The sequence below is a fragment of the Martes martes genome, assembly GCF_963455335.1.
Source record: "Martes martes genome assembly, chromosome: 2".
NCBI classification, from domain to species: Eukaryota; Metazoa; Chordata; class Mammalia; order Carnivora; family Mustelidae; genus Martes; species Martes martes.
In genome coordinates, this window is record NC_137889.1 from 16,466,830 (window position 1) to 16,494,819 (window position 27,990).

The window sequence follows — 27,990 nt, forward strand, 5'->3', positions numbered from 1 at the left end:
AATGAAAAAAAGGGAGAATGCTTCTGCTAGGCTCTTGGTTTTTTAGATTTATTATTTATTTATTTGAGAGAGAGAACACGTGACACACAGGGGAGGGCAGAGGGAGAGGGAGAGAGTCTCAAGCAGACTCCCTTCTGAGGGAGGATCCTGATGTGGGCCTTCATCTCACACTCTCATGACCCTGAGATCATGAACTGAGCTGAAATCAAGAGTGGGACACTTAACCGACTGAGCCACCCAGGCACCCCATGGTTCTGATTAAAGGTTGTTGGTAGGGGAATCTGGAGGTGGAACCACTAGAAGTAGGGCCATCAATGTGATTGGTTTGGGGAGTGTATGTATTTGTTTTTCTCTAGTTGGTCCTCATATGGGTGAGCAATGATGTGTGTGTATATGTGTGTAGGGGGTAGGGGAAGTTGGCAGCTTGTGAGCAAATCTTGACCATCTTGAGCTGATTGCTGCAGAAGCTGATTTCTCATGTGGGTCAGAGTTTTATTATTACATATGGTCTAGCCACTGTCCTATTTGTATATTAAATCTCTCACTCATTAATAAAAGAGCCAGCAGAATGATGGAACTGGTTCCAAGAGGATATGAGAAACTAGGCTTTATATAATAATTGGGGAAAAGAATAATGAAATAAAAATTAATATGTTGATACAAAACATGGCTCATGTTCCTCAGGACTAGGTAATTTTAACTTTCAGGATAATTTTTTTTCACTTGCTGCCTGCTCCTTCTCTCCATTACACTTCTTCAGTTTTTTTTTTTTTTTAACCAAACTCTGAGTTTACTGGTTTGTAATATTCCAGCAAAGTTATATTTCCTGAGCATGTCAGATGAACATTGAGTTTCTTAGAAAATCATCTAGAATGAAACTAATTTCAAAAAGCCACATCTCAATCATCTTTTGGCTTTATTTCCAAGTTTTGAATGAAGATTTATGTACTATTTCATTTAGTCTTCACAACAGTCCAATGCAAGTACCCTGTTTTAGTAGTACAATTATTATTCCCATTTCTCAGATGAGAAAACGGAGGCACAAGTAACTTGACTAACCAGTACGACGTAATTAAACTTTTCTTTTTTTTTTTTAAGATTTTATTTATTTATTTGTCAGAGAGAGAGAGAGAGAGCGAGCGCGAGCACTGGCAGACGGAGGCAGAGGGAGAAGCAGGCTTCCTGCTGAGCAAGGAGCCCGATGTGGGACTCGATCCCAGGACGCCGGGATCATGACCTGAGCCGAAGGCAGCTGCCCAACCAACTGAGCCACCCAGGTGTCCCAGTACGACGTAATTAAACAATAGCTACAGAATAGCTGAGCACTGGCTTTGCTGCCACACCAGGTTATAAGAGTGAGGAAGGAGAGCCACAGGGAATGGACACACTCCAATACCTTGAAGGCCGTGGGCAACGCCAGTTACCTTTCTCGTGGCTTTATTCCTGTGTCTTTATGCTGCTGCTGAATTCTAAATCCTTGCCCAAGGGAGTTCACAGGTGTGTGGTGGCTGGGAATTTGAGCTGGGCTGCACGTCCCTATTTGCCTTTGCTAGCTGTCTTGAGCAAGTCATTTAGCGTCACCCGGCCTATTGTTTCCTGACTTGTAAAAGAAGGAGCTGGATCGATGTTCTTGGAGTTCAGGTGCCGCTGACTAGCCTTTGAAGTAAAGTACCAAACACCTGGAGGAGGATCTGCCTGCTTTAAGCTTCCGCAAAGGAAAGGGTTTTTTTTTTCCATTGTAGCAACCGCTACTATCTTCCTACCTAAGTCTCATTCTCCGCCCTTCCTCCCCCCCACGCCCCTCCCGCCCCCCGCCCTCCGCCCTCCGTTGTCATAGAAATCCCGGACGCCCCACGGGCTGATTTCCCCGCCCGCGGTACTCCTGGCGGGGCACGTGACGACGCACGCGCGTCCTCGGCGGCGGGGGCGCCGCGGTGCCTGCCGGGACGGAGCTCCTAGTAGCCTGATCAGGAAGTGGCGGGCGGAGCCCCCGGCCAAGTCGCGCCGCCTTAGCCGCCTCAGCCGCTGCCGCCGCCGCCAGTGCTGAGACCCCGACCTGGCGGGGCTGCGCTGGGCGTGCGTGCGGGCAGGCGGGGGCGCTGACGAGGAGCAGGAAGCGGTGGCCACGCGGGCGTGGGCGGCGGGTCCAGGTGGAGGCGCTGGGAGGCGGCGGCCGGTCGCGTGGGGCGGCCCTCCTCGCTCAGGTAGGGGCTGCGGCCGCCGGGTGAGGGGAGCGGAGCCCCGGCCTGTTGTTCCTCGGGACCGCCTCCTCCCGAGGGGCGAGCGCGTCTTCCAGCTCTCGGGAGGCTGGGGCTGCGGTTCTCTTCGCGAAACGCTAAACACAGTAACAACTTCTTGGGAGCATTGTCTTTTAGGCCTGAGGTCTATGGAGCAAACTTTTGGGTTGGAAAGAGGGGAAATTCGCAGTCAGAGCTCATTGTGTCTTCCTAGCCCCGGACTTTACATTAGCAGTAGGTGAGCGAAACGTGTGTGGAGTTTAGGGAACCACGGTGTCCAACTAAAGGCTGTGATTTAGATGCACCTTTACGGGTTATTATTATTATTTTTTAAGCTGTCTTTTGGAGACTGGGTTTGTAATGATCCCTAAACTCTAGTTAATTATAGTCGTTTTGTCTGCAAAGTCTAGAGACATGTTCCAAATCAAAACACTACGATACCTCGTCATCTCTCCATTCCTGTGATTTGAGAGGAAAACAGTCTCGTTTCTTACCTTGCTGGCTGTTTTTTTGCGGTGTTCTTGGGTGCTTAGTGGCCGTTCTGAGGCTTACGCAGGGAAAGGCAAAAGAGAGCAAAAGTAGAAAGGTTGAAAAAAAAAAGTCGTATGGCAGAGTGGAAAGAACGTGTGCTTTGGAGCCAGAAGATTTTGATTTAATTTTTTTTTGGCTTCTCAGTGACCATCCGTGGAGGAACACGTTAACTCCCTGAGTTGTGATGATTTTTTATTTTTTTTTTTTAATGGGAACTGGGCATGGTTAGTATATGTAAAGCTCTACGGATTTTTTGAGTAGTGTGAGAAGGAGGAGGAAAAGTTAGGCGGAGCGTGCGATGGTGGGAAAGAGAGAGAGAGAGACAAGACATTAAGCTTTCTGCTCGAGGTGCCATTGAACGTTACCCGTAGCACACAGGTCGCCTTTGTTTTAGAGGCCTTGACCAGCATTTCAGGTCTGGAGTAAGGAAGCATTTGATCTAGGAGGCAGGGGATTCGTGTCCTGGTCTGAGTACTTACATACTTACAAATGTGTGACCTTAACTGTACGTCTTCATTTCAGATTTCACACATTAAAATAAGGAATAAAACTAATACCTGTTGTCTCCTAGAGTTGTGAGGCTCAAGTGCTGTAAGCATTTAGGTTTTTGTAAACTGTAAGGCTTTTGTTTAAGTCTGTTAAAATTCTGATTAAAAGCCTGATTTAATTACCTGTCTTTACAAGGTGAAATAAACAGGTTTCCTGGTTTTGGCTTGTTGCCCCCACTTTATCACTGGTGATTTCTCCTTTTTCCCCCACACTCCCCCATCCCCTCCCCACCTTCCTTACCCTAACATAATCATTCTGTTACTTTTCAGATCCAATTCAGAATAGTAGCAGTGAGATAACATATTTGTATAGCTTTATTATTTAAAATGCTTTTGGCGCACCTGGGTGGCTGAGTGGTTAAGCGTCTGCCTTTGGCTCCCAGGGTGTTGGGATCAAGCCCGCATAGGGCTCCCTGCTCAGCGGAAGGCCTGGATCTCCCTCTTCCACTTCCCCTGCCTGTGTTCCCTCTGTCACTGTCTCTTTCTCTGTCAAATAAATACATAAAATCTTCAAAACAATTTAAAAATTGCTTTTCACAAACATTGTCTCATTTTAAAGTTGGGCTAGATGTAGAAAGCATTGGTAGTGTCTTCATTCTGCTTATGATAAAATTGGATTTAGAGAGGTCTAGTGAATTGCCTAGGGTCATGTTGCAGTTAGAGGTTAGTACTGAGGGTTCCAGAAGTCAGGTCTTTGATACTAGTGCCAGTGACTTACTCATTCAACTAAAGTTTACTCTGATTATTTCTTATCAGTGCTTATATTTTTAACTTTTAGCACTTTAAGTCACATTTTAGTCATTGCTTTTTAAGCAAGCTGCCCAGTTCTTAAATATTCTCAAATGTAAGCTGCTCGAAGGCAAGGGTTTATCTTCTGGAACTCTTCAAAGCTTGGAGTGCATAAACACAAGACAAGTACACAAAGGTTACAGTCACAAACACAAGGCATTTAATAAAGGCTTGTAAAACCTATAATAAGGCTAAAGCAATTTAAAGATGTTTTTGTGTTCATTATTCATTTAACAAGTATTTATTGAGCTACACAGTGCATGAAGACTTTCACAGTTAAGATAAGGGCGCCTGGGTGGCTCACTTGTGAGTTTAAGGCCCGTGTTGGGCTCCACACTGTGCATGGAACCTATTAAATACAAAGCAAAACAAAATAAAGTAAAAAAAGAAAAAGTTAAGATAGAGTCTTTTTCCTCCCAGACCTTCCTTTCCTGCTTGTGAAGAATGCAAAGACCATTTACATGGTCAGCTTGTTGTGCTTCCTAGACTTTCCATGGTATTCTAGGAGAGTTCAAACAAGAAAGGAATTTTTTTTCTTTTTTAAAGATTTTATTTATTCATTTGAGAGAGAGAAAGAGAGAGAGAGAGAGAGAGAAAGCGTGCATGCGATTGAGAGCATGAGCAGGGGGGAGGGAGAAAGAGAGAAGCAGATTCCCTGCTGAGCAGAGAGCCCAATGTGGGGCTTGATTGAAGGACCCAGAGATCATGAGTGGAAGGCAGATGCAGATGCTTAACCATCACAGCCACCCAGGTGCCCCAGGAACTTTTTTCTTAATTGAAGGATATTTGACATACATTGTTAACTTCAGTTTCAGATATACAAAATAGTGATTTTATTTTATTTATTTATTTTAAAGATTTTATTTATTTATTTGATAGAGAATGAGCACAAGTAAGGGAAGCAGCAGGCTGAGGGAGAGGGAGAAGCAGACTCCCCACTGAACGGGGAGCCTGATGCCAGGCTTGGTCCCAGGACCCTGCCAAAGGCAGCCCCTTAACGACTGAGCCACTCAGGCGCCCTCAAAATAGTGATTTTTACAACCCAATACCTTGTGCTGTGCTTATCATTTATCCCCATACAATGCTATTACAATACCATTGAGTAAATGGTCAATACCATTTACTAAATACTGAATACAATACCATTGACTCCCTGTACTAAACCTTTCGTCCCCATGACTTATTCCTTAACTGGAGGCCTGTATATCCCACTCCCTTTCACCTGTTTCACCCATCCCCATATCCCACTCATCCCCCACTCCTCTGGCAACCATGAGTTTATTCTGTGCTTATGGGTCTCAAGAGAGGAACTTTTAAAAAAAATTGCAGCATAGTTAACATACAGTGTTAATATTAGATCTAGGTGTATAATATAGTGACTTACCAGTTTCGTATACTACTCATTGCTCATCAAGATAAGTGTACTCCGAATCTCCATCACCTGTTTCACCCATCCCTCCCACCCACCTCTGGTAACCGTCAGTTTGTTCTCTATAGCTGAGAGTTTGTTTTTTGGTTTGTCTCCCCTCCCCTCCTTTGTTTTGTTCCTTAAATGCCACATATGAAATTATATGGTATTTGTCTTTCTCTGACTGCTTATTTTGCTTAGAATTATACTCTCAAGATCCAGCCATGTTGTTGCAAATGGCAAGATTTCATTCTTTTTTATGGCTGAATAATACTCCATTGTGTGTGTATGTGTGTGTGTGTGTGTGTGTGTGTGTGTGTATACACCACATTATCTTTTTTTATTTTTTTAAGATTTTTATTTATTTGATGGAGAGAGACACAGTGAGGGAACACAAGCAGGGGACGTGGGAGAGGGAGAAGCAGGCCAGGCCTTCTGCAGAGCAGGGAGCCCGATGTAGGGCTCCATCCCAAGATGCTAGGATCATGACCCTAGCTGAAGGCAAACACTTTAAATTTTTTTTTTTTAAGATTATTTATTTATTTATTTGACAGAGAGAGAGATCACAAGTAGGCAGAGAGGCACAGAGAGAGAGAGAGAGAGAGGAGGAAGCAGGCTCCCCGCTGAGCAGAGAGCCCGATGTGGGGCTCGATCCCAGGACCCAGAGATCACGACCTGAGCTGAAGGCAGAGGCTTAACCCACTGAGCCACCCAGGCGCCCTTGAAGGCAAACACTTAACGACTGAGCCACCCAGGTGCCCCTATACCACATCTTCTTTATCCATTCATCTATTGATGGACACTTGGGCTGATTCCATAATTTGACTGTTGTAAATAATGCTACAGTAAACATGGGGGTGAATATATCTTTTTGAATTAAAGTTTTTATATTCTTTGTTTGAATACCCAGTAGTGTGATTATTGGATTGTAAAAGAAGAGAGGAACATTTTGACCTCAGCTCAGGTACCAATATCATGGTCCTGAGTTCAAGCCCCTACTTAAAAACAAATAAAATACTTGTTGAGTGATCTGTGGCTTCCCTCGTTGACCGAAGTTGCTTAGAACTGTGGCGTTTTCCAACTGGGAAAAAACCAAAAGAGGTCTGTCTAGTCCCACCTCCCTCTAAATCAGGAATATTCTGTACATAGTTCTTACAAATTTTAACCCAGCCTTTATATCATTTAATGATAGTTCACTGGTTTTATTTTTATTTTTTAAAAAATATTTACTTGAGGGTGAGCGAGAGAGCACAAGCAGGGGGAGCAGCAGTGGGAGAAGCAGGCTCCCGACCAAGCAGGGAGCTTGATGTGGGGCTTGATCCCAGGACCCTAGGATCATGACCCGAGCCAAAGGTGGACGCTTAACCAGCTGAGCCACCCAGATGCCCTGACAGTTCACCAGTTTTAAAACATGCCTTTTTTTTTTTTTTTTTTTTTTTTAGATTTTATTTATTTATTTGGCAGACAGAGATCACAGGTAGGCAGAGAGGCAGGCAGAGAGAGAGGAAGGGAAGCAGACTCCCCGTTGAGCAGAGAGCCTGACACGGGGCTCGATACCAGAACTCCAGGATCACAAACCAAGCCAAAGGCAGAGGCCTTAATTCACTGAGCCACGCAGGTGCCCCTAAAACACGCCTTTTCATTAAAAGTAATTCTGTTGGTTCTCTCTCTCCCTCTCTCTCTTTTTTTTTTTTTTTTGCAGTGAGCTTACATCTGCCTTATTTCTGTGTGGTAGTTCTGATATTATTTCTAGAGTAGCATTGTCCAGTAGAAATACAATGTGAGCTACAAATGTGAACCATGCACCTAATTCAAAATTTTCTAGTAGCCATATTTTTTAAAAACTAAAAAAAGGGGTGCCTGGGCGGCTCAGTCATTAAGAATCTGCCTTCAGCTCAGGTCATGATTCCAGGTCATGATTCCATGGATCCTGGGATCCAGCCCTACATTGGGCTTCCTGCTTGGTGGGAAGCCTGCTTCTTCTCGTACTCCCCCCTGCTGGGTTCCCTCTCTCACTGTGTCTAATAAATAAATAAAATCTTAAGAAATAGGGCACCTGGGTGGCTCAGTGGGTTAAGCCTCTGCCTTCGGCTCAGGTCATGATCTCAGGGTCCTGGGATCGAGTCCCATGTCAGGCTCTCTGCTCAGCAGGGAGCCTGCTTCCCTCTCTGCCTGCCTCTCTGCCTACTCCCTCTCTGTCAAATAAACAAATAAAATCTTTAAAAAAAATTAAAAAAATAAAAACTAGAAAAATTAGGGTGAATTAATTTTTAAAATGTTTTCTTTTTTTAAGATTTTATTTATTTATTTGACAGAGATCACGAGTAGGCAGAGAGGCAGGCAGAGAGAGAGAGGGGAAGCAGGCTCCCCGCTGAGCAGAGAGCCTGACACGGGGCTCGATCCCAGGACCCTGAGATCATGACCCGAGCTGAAGGCACAGGCTTTAACCCACTGAGCCACCCAGGTGCCCCCAAAATGTTTTCATTTTTAAAATTGTATTTAAAAATTTTCATTATTGAAGTATAATTGACTGAGGTCCTTGGGTGCCTCAGTTGATTAAGTGTCTGACTCTTGATTTCAGTACAAGTCTTGACCTCACGGTCATGGGTTCAAGTCCCGTGTTGGACTCTATGCTGGGTGTGGAGACTACATTTAAAAAAAGGAGAAAAAGTATAATTGAGATAGAATGTTATATTAGGGGCACCTGGGTGGCTCAGTGTGTTGGGCCACTACCTTTGGCTCAGGTCATGATCTCAGGGTCCTGGGATGGAGTCCCACATTGGGCTCTCTGCTCGGCGGGGAGCCTGCTTCCCTCTCTCTCTCTCTCTCTCTCTCTGCCTGCCTCTTTGTCTACTTATGATCTCTCTCTGTCAAATGAATAAATCTTAAAAAAAAAAAAAAGAATGTTATAGTTATACAACGTATTGATTCAACAAATACATATATTACTCAGTGCTCACAAGTATAGTCCCCCTTTGTTACCATGAAACGTTATAAAATTATTATTGAGTATATTCTGTAATGCTGTACTTTTCATCTCCATGACTTATGCATTTTATAACTGAAGTGTATGCCTCTTAATCCCCTGTACCAATTTTTCCCATCTCCTCACCAGCCTCCCCTTTGGCAATTACCAGTATGTTCTCTGTATTTAAGAATCTGTTTGTTCTTTTTTTTTTTTTTTTTAGATTATACGTATAAAATATCATATAGTATTTGTCTCTGCTTATTTCACTTAGCATAATACCCTCTAGGTTCACCAGTGTTGTCTCAAATGGCAAGATCTTTCTCTTTTTTTGTGTGGCTAATATTCCATTGTATGTGTGTATATCACATTTTCTTTATCTGTTGATAGACACTTGGGTTGCTTCCATATATTGGTTATTATAAATAATGCTGCAATAAATATAGGGCTGCATATATCTCTTTGAATTAGTGTTTTTGTGGGGTGCCTGGGTGGCTCAGTCATTACGTGTCTGTCTTTGGCTGAGGTCGTGATCTCAGGCTTCTGTAATAGAGCCCTGCATTGGGCTCCCTGCTCAGTGGGGAGCCTGCTTCTCCCTCTCTCACTCCCCCTGCTTGTGTTCCCTTTCTCACACACTCTCTCTCTCTCTCTGTTGGATAAATAAATAAAATCTTAAAAAAAAAAAAAAAAGTGTTTTTGTTTTCTTTGGGTAAATGCCACTAGTGGAAGTATTGGATCGTATAGTATTTCTATTTTTAATTTTTTGGAACCTCCATACTGTTTTCACAGTGGCTGCACCAGTTTGCATTCCCACCAACAGTGCATGAGGGTTGCTTTTTCTTCATATCCTCGTCAACACTTGTTATTTCTTGTCTTTGATACCAGCCATTCTGACTGTGAGGTGATATCTTACTATGATTTTGATTTGCATTTCCCTGATGATTAGTAAAATTAAGCATCTTTTCATATATCTGTTGGCCATTTGTATGTCTTTGGAAAAATGTCTATTCAGGTCCTCTACCCATTTTTTATTCTGAGTGGTTGTGTTATTTTTGGTGTTAAATTATGTAAGTTCTTTATATATTTTGGATATTAACCCCTAATCTGTTATATCATTTACAGATGTCTTCTCTCATTCAGTAGGGTTTCTTTTTGTTTTGATGGTTTCCTTTGCTATGCACAAGCTTTTTATTTTGATGAAGTCTCAGTAGTTTATTTTTGGTTTTGTTTCCCTTGCCTGAGTAGATAGATCAAGAAAAATATTGCTAAAGCCAATGTCCAAAAGATTACTGTCTTTGTTATCTATTATGGGATTTAAGGTTTCAGGTCTCATACTTGGTCTTGGATCCATTTTGAGTTTATATATGTGTGTGGTGTAAGAAAATGTTGCAGTTCCATTTGTTTTTTTTGCATGTAGCTGTCCAGTTTTTCTAACACCTGAAGGGACTGTCTTTTCCCCCATTGTATGTTCTTGCGTCCTTTGTTGTGGACTCATTGACACTTCAGTGTGGGTGTATTTCTGGGCTCTCTGTTCTTTTGATCCGTGTGGCCCTTTCAGTGCCAGAACTATACTATTCGGTTACTATAGCTTTGTGTATATTTTGAACTCTGGGATAGTGATACCTCCAGCTTTGTGCTGCTTTTTCAGAATTACTTTGGCTATTCAGGGTCTTTTGTGGTTTCATACTAATTTTAGGATTATGTGTTCTAGTTCTGTGAAAAGTGCTATTGGTATTTTGATTGGGATTGCATTGAATGTGAAGATTGCAAAAATGTCTCTTTCTACTGCTTTGTTTTTAGTGTATAGGAACAGAACAGATTCCTGTATATGAATTTTGTATCCTGCAATTCACTGAATTCATTTATTTATTATTTTTTTTGTGGAATCTTTGGGTTTTTTTATATGTACTATCATGTCTTCCGCAAATAGTGAGTTTCACATGTTCATTACAAGTTTGGATGCTTATTTTTTTTTATAATCCTTTTTAAAAAATATTTTATTTGAGAGTATGTGCATGGTGGGGGGCAGAGGGAGATGGATAAACAGACTCCCTGCTAAGTGGGGAGCTCGATGTGGGGCTTTATCCCATGACCCTGAGATCATGACCTTAGCTGAAGGCAGACACTATATGGCTGGGCCACCCAGGCACCCCACAAGTTTGGGTGCTTTTTAATTTTTCTTGTCTGATTGCTGCATCTGATACTTCCGTTACTGTGTTGAATAAAATTGGGGAGAGTGGATATCTTTGTCTTAATTCTGATCTTAGAGGAGAAGCTTTTACATTTTAACCATTGAGTATGATGTTAGCTTTGAGTTTTTCATATTTGGTGTTTATTATGTTGAGGTATGTTCCCTCTAAACCCACTTTGTTGAGAGTTTTTATCCTAGACAGATTTTTATTTTTTCACATGCTTTTTCTGTATTAAGATGATCATATTGTTGGGGGAAATTAATTTTAATGTTTTATTTAACCTAGTGTATCCAAATTATTATCACATCAACATGTAAACAATCTAAAATATCGGTAATTCTAAAAGTTTTTTGTACTATGCCTTGTAAATCTGGTGTATATTTTACACAAAGTACATCTCAACTCTGGCCCCATTTCAGGTGTTCCATAGGCACATGTGACTAGTGGCTCTCATATTGGGCAGTGCAGTTCTAGAGCTTTAGAGAATAATTCTGTTTCTCTTTACTAGTGGCTAGCACAGTGCCTGGCACGCAATAGGTACTAAGTAAAGATTTTTAAGTGAATGAATACAAGTTCTAATGGAGAGCTAATAGTAAAGGTAATTTTGTTTGGAAGTAATTCTTGGGACCTATGGATTTGGCCTATACGTTTGAGTGGTTAGAATCTGTATTAAAAATACTTATATCTTTGCAGAATTATGGATCCAAGCCTGTTGAGAGAACGGGAGCTATTCAAAAAACGAGCTCTTTCCACTCCTGTAGTAGAAAAACGTTCAGTATCTTCTGAATCATCATCATCCTCATCAAAGAAGAAGAAAGCAAAGCTAGAACATGGAGGATCATCGGGCTCTAAACAGAATTCTGGTTAGTAAAATTGACTTTAGGACTGTCCAGTTTTTATTTTTTTTAGGAAACCGTTTAGTCATGGCAAGTTCATTTTTCAGTTCAACATTTGTATTTGTTGGTAGACACTTTGTTAAGTATAAGGGAATGTGATGATAAGAGAATATATTGTTCTTAAGATGTTAATAGTTTTGTGTTATAGTTAGAATTTAGGTTATTCTCTTTTCAGAAAATAACTTCGTTGAAGTTTATTTTGTATACCATATATTTCACTTGTTTTACGTGTACAGTTCAAAGATTTTTAGTAAATTTGCTGAATTGTGCGCCTATTAATATAATTATATTGTAGAACATTTCCATCATCCCCGAAAGATGCTTTGTGCTCATTTACGATCACTTCTTGTTCCCACCCCAGCCCCAGATAACCAGTAGTCTACTTTCTGTCTCTATATGTTTTTTCCTGGACATTTCATATAAATGGAATTGTGTAGGGTGTAGTCTTTAGTATGTAGCTTCTTTTACTTAGCATTTATTGAGGTGATCTTTTTGTTGTTTATGCTGTTAACATGATATATTACATTGGCTGATTTTTCAGCTGTTAAACCAACCCTTGCTTTCTTGGAATAGATCATATTTGGTTGTGGTGTATGATTCTTTTTATTTGTTGTGGGATTCAGTTAGCTGGTATTTTGTTCAGGATTCATCTATGTGTTAGTACTTTATTTTGCTTTATTGCTGAAGAGTAATCCATGTATGGGTATACTACAGTTGGTTTATCCATTCATCAGTTAATAGACATTTGGAGTTTTTGACTATTATGAATAGTACTGCTATGAACATTAATGTACAGGCTTTTGTGTGGACTTACTTTCTTTTCGCTTGGATAGAGAACATAAGAGTGGAACTTCTGAGTCATGTGGTAAATTTATTTTTAACTTTTTAAGAAGCTACCAAAATGGCCATACAGTTTTACATTCTCACCATCAATACATGAGGGTTCTAGTTTTTTTCATTCTTTTTTTTTTTTTTAAGATTTTATTTATTTATTTGACAGACAGAGATCACAAGTAGGCAGAGAGGAGGAAGCAGAGAGCCCGATGCGGGGCTCGATCCCAGGACCCTGAGATCATGACCTGAGCCGAAGGCAGAGGCTTTAACCCACTGACCACCCAGGCGCCCCATTTTTTTTCATTCTTATTAAGACTTGTTATTTCTTGTCATTTTGATTATAGCTATTCTAGTGGTTGGAAAGTGGTATCATTGTGTGTTTTAATATTCTATTTGAGAGAGTACACACCAATGGGGGGGTGGGGGTTGGGCAGAGCAGGGAGCCTGAGGTGGAGTTTGATTCCAGGATCCTGAGATCATGATCTGAGCCAAAGGCAGGGAGATGTTTAACCGATGGAGCCATGCAGGCACCTGTCATTGTGGTTTTAACATGCAGTTCTGTAATGGTTAATGATGTTGAGCATCATTTAATTTGCTTATTAGGCATTTCTGGGTCTTCTTTGGTCAAATGTTTATTCAGATTTTTTTACCCACTTAAAAAAAGTTCCATTGTTTTCTTCCTATTGGTTTATAAGAGTTCTTTATATATTCTGGATACAATTTTTTTTAAGGATTTTATTTATTTATTAGCATGAACAGGGGGAGGGGCAGAGATAGAGGCAGACTCCCCGCTAAGTGCAGAGCCCCATGTGGGGCTTGATCCCAGGACCCAAGATGAAGACTGGAGCCAAAGTCAGACACTTAACGGACTGAGCTACCCAGGTGCCCCTGGATACAGTTTCTTGATCGAATGTCACTTGTGTTCTAAGTGTGTCATATCTAAGAAATCTTTGCCTAACCCAGGGTCATGAAAATTTACTTCTACTCTTTTTTTAGGTTTTTAATTTTTTTTTGGTAACGTTTTGTTGTTTTTAATGTGTCTTGCACTTATATTTATTCCTAAATATTTTATTATTTTTGATATTGTGAATGAAATTGTTTTCTTAATTTGATTTTTGAATTGTTCATTTCTAGTATATAAAAATACAATAGATTTTTTTTTTTTCTTTATTTGAGATAGAGCGAGTGAGAAAGAGAGAGCACAAGTTGGAAGGGGAGGGGACAGAGGAGGAGGGAGAAGCAGGCTCCCCACTGAGCAGGGAGCCCCATGCAGGGTTCAGTCCTGGGATCATGACCTGAGCCAAAGGCAGACACTTAACTCACTGAGCCACCCAGGCGCCCCTACAGTAGATTTTTTTTAAAGTAATTTTTAAGAAAGATTTTATTTGAGAGAGAGCGAACAAGGGAGCACAAGATACGGGGTGGGAGGGGGGAGGGCAGAAGGAGAAGCAGACTCCCTGCTGAGCAGGATCCTGGAATCATGACCTGAGCTGAAGGCAGATACTTAACCAGCTTGAGTGACCCAGGTGCCTCAGAAATACAGTAGTTTTTTGTACATTGATATTGTATTCTGCAACCGTGCTGAACTTGTTCATTCTTTCTAGGTTATTTGTGTGTGTGTGTGAATTCCATAGGATTTTTTTACATACAAGATTATGTCATATGTGAATAAGGACGGATTTACTTTGTCCTTTGCAGTGTGAATGCCCTTCCTTCTTTCCTTCCTTCCCTCCTTTCTGCTCTGGACTGGCTAATAGAATGTTGAATACAGGTGGTGAGTGAACATCTTTGCCTTATTCCTGATCTTAGGGGAAAGGCAGTCTATCTTCCACCTTAATGCACGATCTTAGATGCATGGATTTTGTAGATGCCCATTATCAGGGCAAACTAGTTTGTTGAGAGTTTTGTTTTTTTTTTTTTGTTTGGGTTTTGTTTTTTAAAGATTTATTTGTTTGAGGGAGAGAGAGCACAAGCAGGGGGAGAGGGAGAAGCAGACTCCCCGCTGACCTGGAGATCATGACCTGAGCTGAAGGCAGATGCCTAACCATCTGAGCCACCCAGGCACCCCCAATTGTTGAGAGGTTTTAATCTTAAATGGGTATTGGAGGTTGTCAAATGCTTTTTCTGCATCTTTTGAGAAGATCATGTTCTTGTTCTTTATTAATAATACATTAATTGATTTTTCAGATGTTAAACCAGTCTGGTATTCTTAGAATAAATCCTACTTGGTCATGATGTATAATCCTTTATATTTGTTGTGGAATTTCAGATTGCTGGTATTTTGTACTGGGGTTTTGTGTTTGCATTCATGAGGGTAGGGTTTGTAGTTTTTTTGTGATGCCTGTCAGGGTGTTTCTGGCCTCATAAAATGATTGGTGAAGTGTTCTTTTTTCCACTGTTTTCTGGAAGAGTTTGTGAAAGTTTGATACATTTTTCTTTTTAAATATTTGGTAGAGTTCACTAGTGAAGCCATTTGGGCTGTAGAGCTAGACACAGGGCTATACCCAGCTTTCCTCTGTGGGAAGCTCTTGTAGAAATTCTTACAGATATATTCAGATTATTTGTTATCTGCTTAAGTTAATTTTGGTGCTTTGTATCTTTTTAGGAGTTTTTCCATTCCATTATCTACACTGTCTAAAGTTTTTCAAAGTATTTCCTTGGAATCCTTTGATTTCTGTAAGGTCAGTAGTGATAACCTTCCCTCTTTTATTTCTGATTTTAGGAATTTGTGTTTTATTTTGTTGATCTTTTCAAAAGATCAACTTTGGTTTCATTTATTTTTCTCTTGTGTTTTTCTATTTTTTATTTTTTCTACTTCACCATTATTTTCTTTCTTCTACTTATTTTGGGTTTAGTTTAGTCTTAAGGCCATTACCTTTTATTTATTTATTTTCTTAAAGATTTTATTTATTTGACAGAGATCACAGGTAGGCAGAGAGGCAGGCAGAGAGAGAGAGAAAAAGGGAAGCAGGCTCCCCGCTGAGCAGAGAGCCCAATGCGGGGCTCGATCCCAGGACCCTGAGATCATGACCCGAGCCGAAGGCAGAGGCTTTAACCCACTGAGCCACCCGGGCACCCCAAGACCATTGCCTTTTAAACAACAAGGTCAGTCCAGTGTAATTCACAATAAATTATTTACCTACCTAAAAAGGCAGCATTAGTAATCTTCATGGATGTCATTTTGTTAGATGTTTTGCAAGCTGTTTTACTAATTGATGTTAAAGTAGAAGTAATCTTTTTATTAGGTAGGGCTATCAGTCTTAGCACATACATTAAGTTGATTTTGTCTTCATTCCAATGAAATGTACATTGAATTAATTCGTAGTACATTTGTAGTACACTGTTTAAACATTAGCACAGACCCAGTCTTAGACCTATTCTCTTTGATCTGCTTGAGAATATCATTGCTCCTGGCAGCAGCTCTTTCTGCCCAGGGGTCCTGTTCTCAAGCTTTAATAAAACTGCCTTTTGGCACGTGCACACACACGCACAATCTTTGCTCCTCCTAAATAACAAAATTCAACCAAATAATTAAAGATCTAATTGGCTTTATGAAATGATATATGAATCAGCAGCATCCCATTTAGCAAATAGAGAGGAGTCCAAGGAATTGTACAAAATGGAAGGTTTTTTCCCTTTGTTTTAAGAATTTTGTTTATTTATTTGACAGAGACAGTGAGAGAGGGAATATAAGCAGGGGGAGTGGGCGGAGGGAGAAGCAGGCTTCCCACCAAGCGTGGAGCCTGATGCAGGGCTCTATCCCAGGACCCTGGGATCATGACCTTAGCCAAAGGCAGCCAGTTAAGGACTGAGCCACCTAGGTGCCCAGCAAAATGGAAGGTTTTTATAGAAGGAGGGCGGAGGCAGGAAAGTTATTAGCAAAAGAAGAGGACTGTTCTAGGCCAGGCCTTTTCTAGGGAGAAAAGCCAGGGGTTTTATGCAGATGACCTCATCTTTCTTTGAGGGATGGAGAAGGGTCCTTGTGGCATACTCATTGGCATTGATTGAAAAATTCCTGACTGACCAGATAAGACTACATTTCTGAGGGAGTTTGAAACTGCGGTTAAACTATGTATAAAACGGTCGCCAAACTGTGGAAAGAACCAAGATGCCCTTCAACGGACAAATGGATAAGGAAGATGTGGTCCATATACACTATGGAGTATTATGCCTCCATCAGAAAGGACCCAACTTTTGTAGCAACATGGATGGGACTGGAAGAGATTATGCTGAGTGAAATAAGTCAAGCAGAGAGAGTCAAGTATCATATGGTTTCACTTATTTGTGGAGCATAACAAATAATATGGAGGACAAGGGTAGATGGAGAGGAGAAGGGAGTTGAGGGAAATTGGAAGGGGAGGTGAACCATGAGAGACTATGGACTCTGAAAAACAACCTGAGGGTTTTGAAGGGGCGGGGGGGGGGTGGGAGGTTGGGGGAACCAGGTGGTGGGTATTAGGGAGGGCACGGATTGCATGGAGCACTGGGTGTGGTGAAAAAACAATGAATACTGTTATGCTGAAAAGAAATAAAAAATTAAAAAAAAATCTTAAAAAACAAAATAAAAACACCAGTTTTGGAATTTGGTCAAAGTGACACTAATTTGGGCCGCCTTTCTTTTTTTTAAAACAGTACGAAATCTCACTGTGTCTTAAAAACAACAAAGATTTGTTGTTTCTCTTTCATACCACATGTTTATCATGTATTAGCAAGGCTCTTGGCTCTTCAGTCACTCAAAGGACCCAGGCTGATAGAGTAGCTGATATTTCAGATGTTTTTGTTCTCAGTGCCAGAGGGAGAAAGAACTCTGGAATATCTTACCTGGCAGTTAAAATTCTCTTTCCTGGCGGTAAGACCTTACTTTCTCTCACAACTCATTGTCTAGAGCTAGTCACAGGGCCGTACCCAGACACATGGGGTCCCAAGTGCTCTAAGAAGGGAGAGCAGGAAATACTGGTATAAACACTGAAGACTACTGTACCATTCCTAGACTGGGTCACTACCAGTGGATTGTCTGATTAGGTGCTTGCAGGGTTTCCTGGCTTAACTTCTTTTGTCTTTAACTTCTTTAGACTACTTTAGACTACTCTTTCTGTACAGCAGTCAGTGATTTTTCTAAACATCAGTCTGATGATATCACTGTCTTTAGGCTGATCATCATTGCTTTTCAGAAGAAGCCCATCTTTTCCTGCTATCTACATGCCCTACCTGATCTGGTCTCCATTACCTTTTATACCCATAGCTCACTGTTTTTCTTATACTCTGCCCTAGTGATACTGTCCTGTAGCTCCTTTAACATGCTCTACTCCCTTTTGCCTCTTGACTTTTGCCCACGTTATGTCCTCTTCCTGGAATATTCTTTCTTAGCTCCTTCCCTCTTTCCTTTGGTTAACTCCTGTTCCTCTTTTAGGTTGCATCTTAAAAGTCATTTTATTTCTACTTTCCTATTTGAATTCAGTGCTTAGCCTTTGATTCCCAAAGCACTCATTATTTCTGACAAAGCTATCATGTGTCATAGTAATTGCATGATTACTTGTTTGCCATCGTAACCCAATCTTTTACACATAGAGGCACTCAATACATGTTTGTGGAATGGTCAAATACATTACAGCATAAGGTAAGATAAGTTAGTAGTGTCCATTATCAAGAAATTTAGCAATTAAAGATCTGTATGCTTCCCATTTATGGCAAGGACTCCAGAGTTTGTGGTTTATGAAAATGTGGTTTTAACGGTGCTCAGAATATCTCCTGGTTACCAAAGTACTTTGTATACCAGTTTTCGCAAGTCCTTTGAAAGTTGGTTACATTATTTGCGTTTATTTGTAATGATAGAAAGAAAAAACATTTTGTGGAAAAGTGATTCCAAACTGACAGGGTTCTCTAAGTTGAAAATGACAGATAAGTATTTTTCTTTTTAAGATTTATCGGAGAGAGAGAGGGAGAGCTGGGGGAGGAGCAGAGGGAGAGAATTTTTCAAGGAGACTCCCTGCTGAGCCCCATGTGGGGCTCCATCCCAGACCCATGAGATCACGACCTGAGCGGAAACCAAAGAGTCAGATGCCCAACCAACTAAGCCACTCATGTGCCCCCAGATGTGTATTTTTCATTTCCTGTATCAAATATTTTCTCTTTCCTTAATTGTGCCTTAATTTTCAGTAGCTGCTTAATAAGCTGATTTATCATATTTAAAGGTGTTATTTCCATTTTTTGTTGTTATTTTGATTAATGCTTTTAGAAGTCTCTTTGTATCTTGAGCTTTTTCCTTTTGAACGAATTTGTCAGGGTGAATTTCCAGGAATGGTATTTCTGGGTAAGTGCAGTTGCGGTGGTTAAGAGTGCGCTTAGGTTTGCTCATGGGTCATGGCAAACTAGTGTTTGGGCAATGAAATATAATATCTGTATAGCTCTTGTAATTCTAAGAAATAAAACTACAGCGTTTCTTAATAGGTATTACATGGTCCTGTTTTTCACCTTCTTTGGGGGGGATAGTCTTTTCAGCATTGGGTATCTTAGCCCTTGAGAATATGGATATAGCAGCAAAATGAAAGAATAAACTCAGGAAATACAACTTAGAGGGTATGCTAGTAAGTTTTAGTTTGAAAATAGCCTGGGCGTTCTTAAACCATGTGTTTCTTATTAAACAGTAAGGCAGTTTTATGAAAATTTTATGCAAGTACACTTGTGATCTTTCTATTTTGAGACTTTTCCCCACACTAATCCCTAAATAAAACTTAAGTCTTTAAAAAATGTATAAGTTGTCCTCAGTAACCTAGAATATACTTCTTTTTAATAAGTAGGGATTTTATGTATAAGTGGAATTATTTACTTTGGACTTAGGTAAACATTTTAAATAGCATTTTTATTACCCAAACACATGGAGGGAAGTTTATTTTTTAGTCCACATGGTTTGTTTAGATCAGGGTTATTTGATCTTGCTGATGTTTTCTGGCTTACCTTTTGTTGCTTAATGTTGAAATCTGGGAATCTTTTACCCAGTTTTTGAATTATCATTTTAAATAGATTGGTAACTTACATTTGTGAAGTTTTACTGTACATTTAATGAAAGGGATACACACACACAAAGTGCATATTTGACTTGTTTTTCCCTTCTTTTAGAAATCTTTTAATCATTCAGAGTCAATTTTCATAACAGTTGGCCTCAGAAAATTTTCCTTTTTTCTCAGTAGTTGAAGGCTGTTTTCAGAGATTTTGTTCATCTTAGTAGAGTGCTAGACCACTTCAATTTCACGTTTTCTGATGTTGTCCATCATACTTCTAAGAGGGTTAGGTTCACTTTTCAAGTCTTTCACAGTTTTGTTTTTTACACAGCAGCAACAGTCAAGCACTTCATAAAGGAAAGCCAACACCACTAAAGATACCACTGTAAATATAAATAAAAGCAGAATGACAAAGCAGGCAGTGTTCCAGTTATCATGAAAAGGGTAAATTTTTTGAACTTGAAAACCAAGGTACTGATAAACAGACGTAGTGGTTTCATTCCAGAGGCTGGAGCTCAGGGAGGCCATTCTTAGGGATTCTACTTCTTGTATTGCTCTTTTGAAGCTGCAAAAATGTAAAAAATGAATATATGTAACCAAATTCTAAAGATTTGTCAATTCAAGTCTTAGTACTAATATTTGATAGTAAATTTTTTGTAGGTAACATGAGTCATCTTATTTTCTGCCAGAATTAAATGCCCAAATGATATTTTTGAATTTTTTCTGTATTTTATGGCCATATACTCTATAAACTGTACTGTATATTTACATGTATCATTATCTGGACAAATATGTTTAAGATTTCTATATAGAGGTTAATTGCTAATAGAAGTGGAAAAAAAGAAGCTGATTTGGTTTAAAATTTGACTAAAGCAGTGGTTAGTGATCTGTTAACTACAAAAAATTGTAGCATTTTAACATGGTGGTCTTCAAACTGCCTCCTGAAGAGCTTTTCTCATTACCTGTGTGGCTCCTTCTCAGCTTGTTGGCTCAGTGTATCTCTCTCTCCTATTTCCAGTCTTTTAAACTTCAAGGACAGGTGACCTGAATCAGGAAATAGTGGTTGAGTGAAAAATATTAAAGAAAGGAAAGCTAAATAATGGCAATTTTCAGAATAAAGATAATAAAATTTTAGGTTCAAGTTGCCTAAGAAGAGACCTTAATCTTAGGAATTCTTTTTGTTGTGTGTCTGATAGTGTTAACCGTTTCATATAGCCAGTCTATGGACATCAATATTTTAAACAGACAGTATCCCAGATGTATTGATTAATAAATTATTATTCCATTTCACAAAATTAATCAGTGAATTAAAGTTTTAGTACTTTAAAAAAATTTTTATTTGTTTATTTGTGAGAGATAAATTAGAAGCATGGAGAGCTGCAGGCAGAGCAGGCAGAGGGAGCAGCAGACTCCCCGCCGAGCAAGGAGCCCAATGCCGGACTTGATCCTAGGACCCTGGGATCATGACCTGAGCCAAAGGCAGATGCTTAACCAACTGAGCCACTCAGACATCCCAAAGTTTTAGTATCTTGCATTAAGTTTTGCTCTTGTTGACCTGATACTTGTTAGACCTTAAATGGCACCAGAGGATTGAAGATCTTATGACCTTGATCCTTCAGAAGTGTCCTTTAAAATTATTTTAAGAAATTATAAAATGCTTTTATACTAAGAAAATTTTGGAAATAAGAGGAAAAAAATTCCACTTTGCTAATTCAGTGACTGTTGTCAGTTTGCTTTATTTTATTAAAGAAATGACTTAGTTTGCATGATTTTTCTTTACTACATAGTTGTAAGTAGATTTTCATTCATTCTTGTAAACGGATGTTTATTGATTACCTACTGTGTACCAAATAGTTTTCTAAGTGCTGGAGATACTTGTGTGTGTGAGTACGTTTCTTTCTTTCTTTCTTTCTTTTTTTTTTTAATATTTTATTTATTTAATTGACGGAAAGGGGCAGCAAGAGAGAGGGAACACAGCAGGGGGAGTGGGAGAGGGAGAAGCAGGTTTCCCTCAGAGCAGGAAGCCCAGTGCAGGGCTCTATCCCAGGAATCTGGGACCATGACCTGAGTCAAAGGCAGACGTCTAACTGATTGAGCCACCCAGGTGCCCTGTAAATAAATAAATCTTTAAAAAAAGAAAAGTATGATGAACCCCTGTATGCTCATAATATAGCTTCAGTTATCACTTCATCAATACCCATTTGCTTCCACCTATAGACTATTTTGAAGGAAACTGTAGACATCATCACTTCATCTACACATATTCAGTGTATATACCTTAAAAGGTGAGAATTCTGTTTTCAACATAACCACATTATCATTTTCACACTAAAAAAAGATGAAAAAGTGACTTAAAAAACCCAACTCCATGACTTTAAAAAACCCAAAGCCATCATTAATTTGTTTTCTTTATAAATGTAATTTTAAAACTTTGACATTAATAAGTTAATATTTTCTAAGGTTTTTGTTTGTTTTTATCTATTTTTAAGTAAACCTTGTGCCCAGCATGGGGCTTGAGCTCACAATCCTGAGATCAGGGGTCACATGCTCTACTGACTGAGCCACCTAGGCACCCCAGAGGTTATTGTTTTTATCTTAAATCACATTTGCTTGGCAATAACTTCACCTCTCTGGATGGACTTGGTTTCTTCTTTTGTGTATTTTGAAGTTTAAATCGATGATCTGAGGCCAGAAGTAAAGGCTTAAATTTATTTGTTCTTTTTGGATTTAAGAATCCTTCAGCTTCATGGTTTGTGGTGATCCTTCATCTTGAAACAAGGGACAACAGACTAATGGACAGTAATTGAATCAGTTGCTTTTATTAGTTTGGGGATGTACAAAAATACATTGTCTGGAATGCTGGTGTATGAGGAACTTCCCAGTATATTATAGTATTTTCAAACTGTCTGGGGACCCTGCCTTTTAGAGTTACCCTCTTTTATCCCTTAAGTTTTTCTTTTAGTGCATTCTTACAGAAAATGGGGCTGCTATGTTGCACACCTCCAGGGAACACCATTCATACTGTACTGTAGGGTGCCATTCACATAGAATACGCTGTAGATGGTGCACCTTGGAGTCTAATGTGGATATCCTGATAGGCCACTCCTGCCACTTCTGCAGTGTTACTGCTTCTGATTCTAATCACCATGCACATAAGTAGTCAAGTAACCCACAGAAACAGACTCAAATGGAGAGAATGTTAGTCCTTTTTGACCTGGTCTTCATAATAGCATAGTGATGGGTGTGAATGCACACACAAATGCCTAAAAAATATTTAGCTTTGGAACTCCTTTAAAATTTTTAGTATGATTACAATGTGACATTCCTGGGAGGGGTAGCACACATTGTTAGTTATTTTTTACTTAAGTGTGAGTAAGTTTCAGGTCCTTTTGAAAAAAACAGCATATAGAGGAGGAGAGGAAGAATAGGGTCTTGAAATAGAGAACAGTGCCATTTATTGTATGGGTAGATAAAGAGCAGGGGAAGAATCACTAGCGGGTCTATCTGATAATTTTACCTGGGCTAACCTAGGACCTCTTCAGCATTGATGCAAATATTCCTTAGACTTTCTGTCTGTTCAGGCCTTTCAGGTTGATTCCTTTGTTGTTTTCGTTTTATTAAGTAATCTCTATGAGGAGGTGAGGCTTGAAGTCGTAAGCCTCAGATCAAGAGTCACATGCCATGTGCCTGACTGAGCCAGCCAGGTGGCCCAGGTTGATTACTTTTTAAAATCTGGGAATCTCTTTCCACATTATGTCCCTGTAATTAATTTAATGTAGGGGCACCTGGGTGGCTTAGTGCGTTGAGCGTCCGACTTTTGGGTTCAGCTGAGGCTCAGGTCATGATATCCATTTGTGAGAATGAGCCCTGGATGGGGCTCTGTGCTCAGTGGCGAGTCTGCTTGGGATTCATTCTCTCTCTCTCTCTCTGTCTCCCAAGTAAATAAATCTTTAAAAAATTAGTTTAATATATCTTTTATTTTTCCTTAGAGATTCTATTTATTTATTTGACAGAGATCACAAGCGGGCAGAGAGGCAGGCAGCGAGAGAGAAGGAGAAGCACGCTCCCTGTTGAGCAGAGAGCCTGATGCAGGGCTCGATTCTAGGACCCTGGGATCATGACCTGAGCTGAAGTCAGAGGCTTTAACGCACTGAGCCACCCAGGCACCCCAGTTTAATGTACCTTATTAATTAATGTTAAAATGTCATTTCATTATTTCAGAAATTTTATAGTCATTCTCCTTTTTTTTTACATTCTAATAATTTTAAATAAAAATGAAAAGCTTCACTAATAACCCTGTCTCCCTAACATATCAGACTTTTTTTCTTTTCTTCTAGAAATTGGCTGTATAAATCTGTAACTCATACCTGGTTGAAATTATACTGAAGTTATTACTTTGTATTTTAACTCTTGAGTATGGATTTCTTTTTTGTATTGACTTTAAAAATGAGGAGAAGTTGTAAAGACTAATAAAAGTTTCTATTTCAAAATTAAATTTTAGGGGCGCCTGGGTGGCTCAGTGGGTTGAGCCTCTGCCTTCAGCTCAGGACATGATCTCAGGGTCCTTGGATCGGGCTCTCTGCTCAGCAGGGAGCCTGCTTCCTCCTCTCTCTCTGCCTGCCTCTCTGCCTACTTGTGACCTCTGTCTGTCAAATAAATAAATAAAATCTTTTTTAAAAAAATGAAATTTTAGAATTACTGGAAAGTTGGTTTAAGGGACTTTATATTCTACTTATTTTTGAGGTACAAGTGAGCCGCTTAAAATTTTTGACATTATATTCTATTTCTCAAAGGAGATTTATTTGTGAGAGAGAGAGTGAGAGTGCACGCACGCCGCGCATGTGTGCAAGTGTCAGATATGGGAGGTACAGAGGGAGAAAGAATCCCAAGCAGACTCCCCACCAACCATGGAGCCAACTTGGGGCTCGATCCCATGACCCTGAGCTGAAATCAGGAGTCAGTGTTCAACCCACTGAGCCACCTAGGTGTCCCAATATTCTATTTATTTTTGAGGTACAAGTGAACTGTTTAAAATTTTTTCAAGCCCTCTCATGCGCCTCCCCCCACCAAAGTGGAGGGAGGAAAAGGAAGGGAGAAGGTGGGGCAGGCAGACAGACACAAACCAAATTCAGGTATTTGAAGTTAACTAGATCATGATCTGTGCTTCTGGTTAAAATTAGTATATCCATACAATTGATAATTGTGTGTGAATGAGGTAACTGTGGTGATACTGAAAGATTTCTAGGATCTGTTAAGTCAAAAAAGACCAAGATGCAGAACAGTATGTAGAGGAGAGGGGGAAATAATATGCATTTTTATTTGCTTGATTCTGCACAAAAGTTTTGGGAGGAGTTATGTAAGAAATTAATAACAACGATTGCCTGTGTGGTTGGTTGGAGAGTAGAGCTGGGAAACAGGGATCTGTGTGAGATTTCACAAGGTACATCTTGTAATATTTCAGTTTTTGAACCATTTGAATATAGTACTTACCTAAAACCCTAACTAATATACTTTAAAAGTATTTCTTGCCTTTGGTTTTATGTATCTATTGCATTACATTGTGTTATATATCTGTGTTTTCTATCTATTTGATACACTTAGGGAATTTTTTGGATTACTTCTAAAATAAAAGTAGAATCAGTAAACACTCATTTTGATTAGAAGTGTCTAAGCAGTTTAAGGAAGAGTATACACGTGTTGTAAATGATGACAGTTTATGTTGTAAATGATGACAGTTTGCCTCTTATGTGAGTGTATTGATAACTGATGAGCAACTCAAAACATTCAATCTTTAGTTAGCTTCTGGGCATATCTGAAAAAAGTAAACCGTGAAATACAGAGTCATTTTGTACCTTAAATTTAATGTGGTTCATCCTCTTTAAGTACAGTAGAGCTCTAGCAATTTTTTGTGCTAAATTTAGAGTAAAATCTAAAACTTACTTTAATGGAGTAGACATAATTAGACATGCAGAAAGATGGTATTATTAGGATTTTCTCATATTCTAAGACTTTTTTGGAATTAGAATACCCATTTATATCAAGTACCTGCTATAAACATGCTTTATGAAAAATAAGACTAAACAGTAAAAAAAAAAATCATTTGTTTACTTTTTTTGGATCCCCACCCCTTTAAAATTTCATTACAGAAATGGGGAGAGTTAAAGTAAATACCATATTTTTGTTTGTTGTTTGTTTTTATATATTCTCTTCACCTATTTTTCCTCCTATTTTCAGAAGGTCCTAGTGAAATATTTATGGGGATTAGGACTTCAAACTGTTCTGGAACCTTGAATTGTCGGATCAGAACAAGATTATGCTTTTGCTCTAATTATGGTAAAAGCCCTTGAGTTGAATTCTCTAGTGTCTTTAAACATATAACTTTGAAATATGACCAGTTAATCATTTTGGCCTTTAAATATAGAGCAGCTCACCCAGCCCTGGAGCTGTCTGAGATAGGCCATGCATCTAGTCAGTTTGGTGAAAGAGCAATAACCCTACATCTCTGCTAACTATTAATATATCACCAGCAAATGTGGGCTGGTTATAGTGCTAATAATGGGGGGGGGGGTGGTAGGGCTGTTTCTTTTTACAGTTTACCTGTAATTTCAGTTACAAGTTAACTGTTTTATTTGACAAGATGTGTTATTTATCTGAGACTTCTTTTGGCTCCCATATACTTTGTACAGCAAGCAGGAATATTTTCTAGGTAATTAACCCCATTGTTCTGAACCTGGAGAAATTTAATATCTTCTTACAGCAACCTTTAGGTTTTGTAAGGAATGGTTTACTCATGCTGGCTGAATGCTGAATAAGAAATAGAAGGAATAAAAATTATGAAAATAGTATTTTAAAATTTAAATAGATTTATTAGCAAAGAAAAGGCAGAAGTTGGATCTTTAGGTCGGTATGCGTGGGTAATATCCTGGAACTCCGGCATCTACTAAATAATGATATTTTTCATGCTCGACTATTATAAAATTGGAAATTTGGTCAGTAGTTGATTCCAATTTTTAGTAGACATGAATAGTTACTCTGGGCCATCAAAGTAATCTTATTACCTACCCTTGAAAGGTACCATACCTTCCTCCCTTAACCAGTTCTTCTTAAAACATATTTTTATTTTTATATGTAGTTTATCAGAAAGACTTGCTCTCTGTTTCTTGTGAGGAATCAGTTGAAGAATAATTTCAACATTATATTGAAATATGGTTATGAATATTTTTGTGGCATATAAAAAGTGAAAGGCTGTATAAGAAGGTTATTATTTAATAAAAGAATTACTTGTGTATTACAGTAATACAGATTTTAAAATTTAACCATAAAGAACTATTTTAGTTAAAATGTTAGGAAAGTCTGAAGCTCTACAAATGATCTCTTTGGCTGTAGTATAATGCAGCCTATTTAATGATACCTTTACGGTCTCATTATTTTTATGTAAAAATCACAATCCTTACAATTTCTTGGCATTCACTGCACCTACACTCAAAGTCAAATGAACAGTTTTAAACTATTTTCTCATATTTGTTAAAATATAACAAACTTTCCCGTAAGTAACCGCTTTTTACCAACCAATACAATTTGCACATACAATCAGAAAGCTTTAGTCCAGGATTCGCTTTGAGTCTAGATTTTTCTTTAAGAAAAATCCTTTGTTAAGGCAGACCAAACTGCTGAAATGAAATAACTCAGAAAAAATAAATTCGCAAGTAACCACTTAACATTAAATGTTTATGGTTTACTCTAAGGTCTGGATATAGATCAGGTTCATAGAAAATCTCATGAATTTTCCATAAGGCACAGATGGTAAGGGTGCTTATCAAATAGCACAAGGCAGTCTTCACATTTTCGTAATAAAATCCTACCAAGCAGTGAAATGAATACATTGCTTTTTTTGGCCTTTCGTAGGAACAAAGCTTTCTGCTTAGTTTATATAGTAAAATATTTTTATATTTCATCATAAGGACATGTATTACTAAATGAAAGAGATCGTATAAACCTACCTCTTGTCTGAAGGCTGCTGTTGAAGCGATGGTATCGTCTGTTTGTAATGCAGTCCAGTGCACATCCAAGATGGAGCTGTGCTTCTATTGGTTGAACCACAATGCAGCTGACAGTTTCCTCTTCGTTCATTTGCATTAAGTCCTGCCACCCTTAAGTGTAAATCATTCATAAACTTGAATAGAGCTGTCTGGGATATCAACTGTCACCTCTTTTTCTTGCCTTATTTTTTTGTCCTTAAGCTAAATTTCTGCAGAGGAATTTGAGTTAGTAACAAACTGGTGATTCCTTAGTGTTTAACCATAAAATTTCAGATCCTTCAGTGAGTATTTCTCTGCTGAAGCTAAAAGGAAATGTTGAGAGAGGTAGTAACCTAGGAAACAAACAGTCCAGGTTTACCAGCTTGATATTTCCTCTAGGAAGTGGGCATGAAATCTCCTAAATGATATTTTCTATTCATACTTGTGTTATATTTAAATTTTGTCATCAGGAAGTTATTTCCATGTGGTGGTTTGAATTAGGAGAAATTCTAAGGGAAAAGAAAGGTTTTTGGCTCTACCAGCTGGGAGAGGGTTAGTTTTGGTAGGTATACCA

The 27,990-nt window shown here is 39.1% G+C and overlaps 2 protein-coding genes across 2 annotated transcripts in view; one reads left to right on the forward strand and one right to left on the reverse strand.

Annotated features, from left to right (window-relative positions):
* Positions 1–1,948: 1,948 nt before the first annotated feature.
* Positions 1,949–27,990, forward strand: part of GTF2E2 (general transcription factor IIE subunit 2) — a 66,228-nt gene continuing 40,186 nt past the window's right edge. Inside the window, exons 1-2 of the mRNA XM_080796671.1 lie at positions 1,949–2,204; positions 11,364–11,533. Coding sequence (XP_080652797.1) covers positions 11,368–11,533 — 166 coding nt within the window. The 5' untranslated portion in view covers positions 1,949–2,204; positions 11,364–11,367. The remainder of the gene's footprint in view (positions 2,205–11,363; positions 11,534–27,990) is intronic.
* Positions 19,630–19,926, reverse strand: SMIM18 (small integral membrane protein 18; the record flags this gene model as incomplete). Its single annotated transcript, XM_080797684.1, has 1 exon — positions 19,630–19,926. The coding sequence occupies one exon, from the start codon at positions 19,924–19,926 to the stop codon at positions 19,630–19,632; it is 297 nt and encodes a 98-aa protein (XP_080653810.1).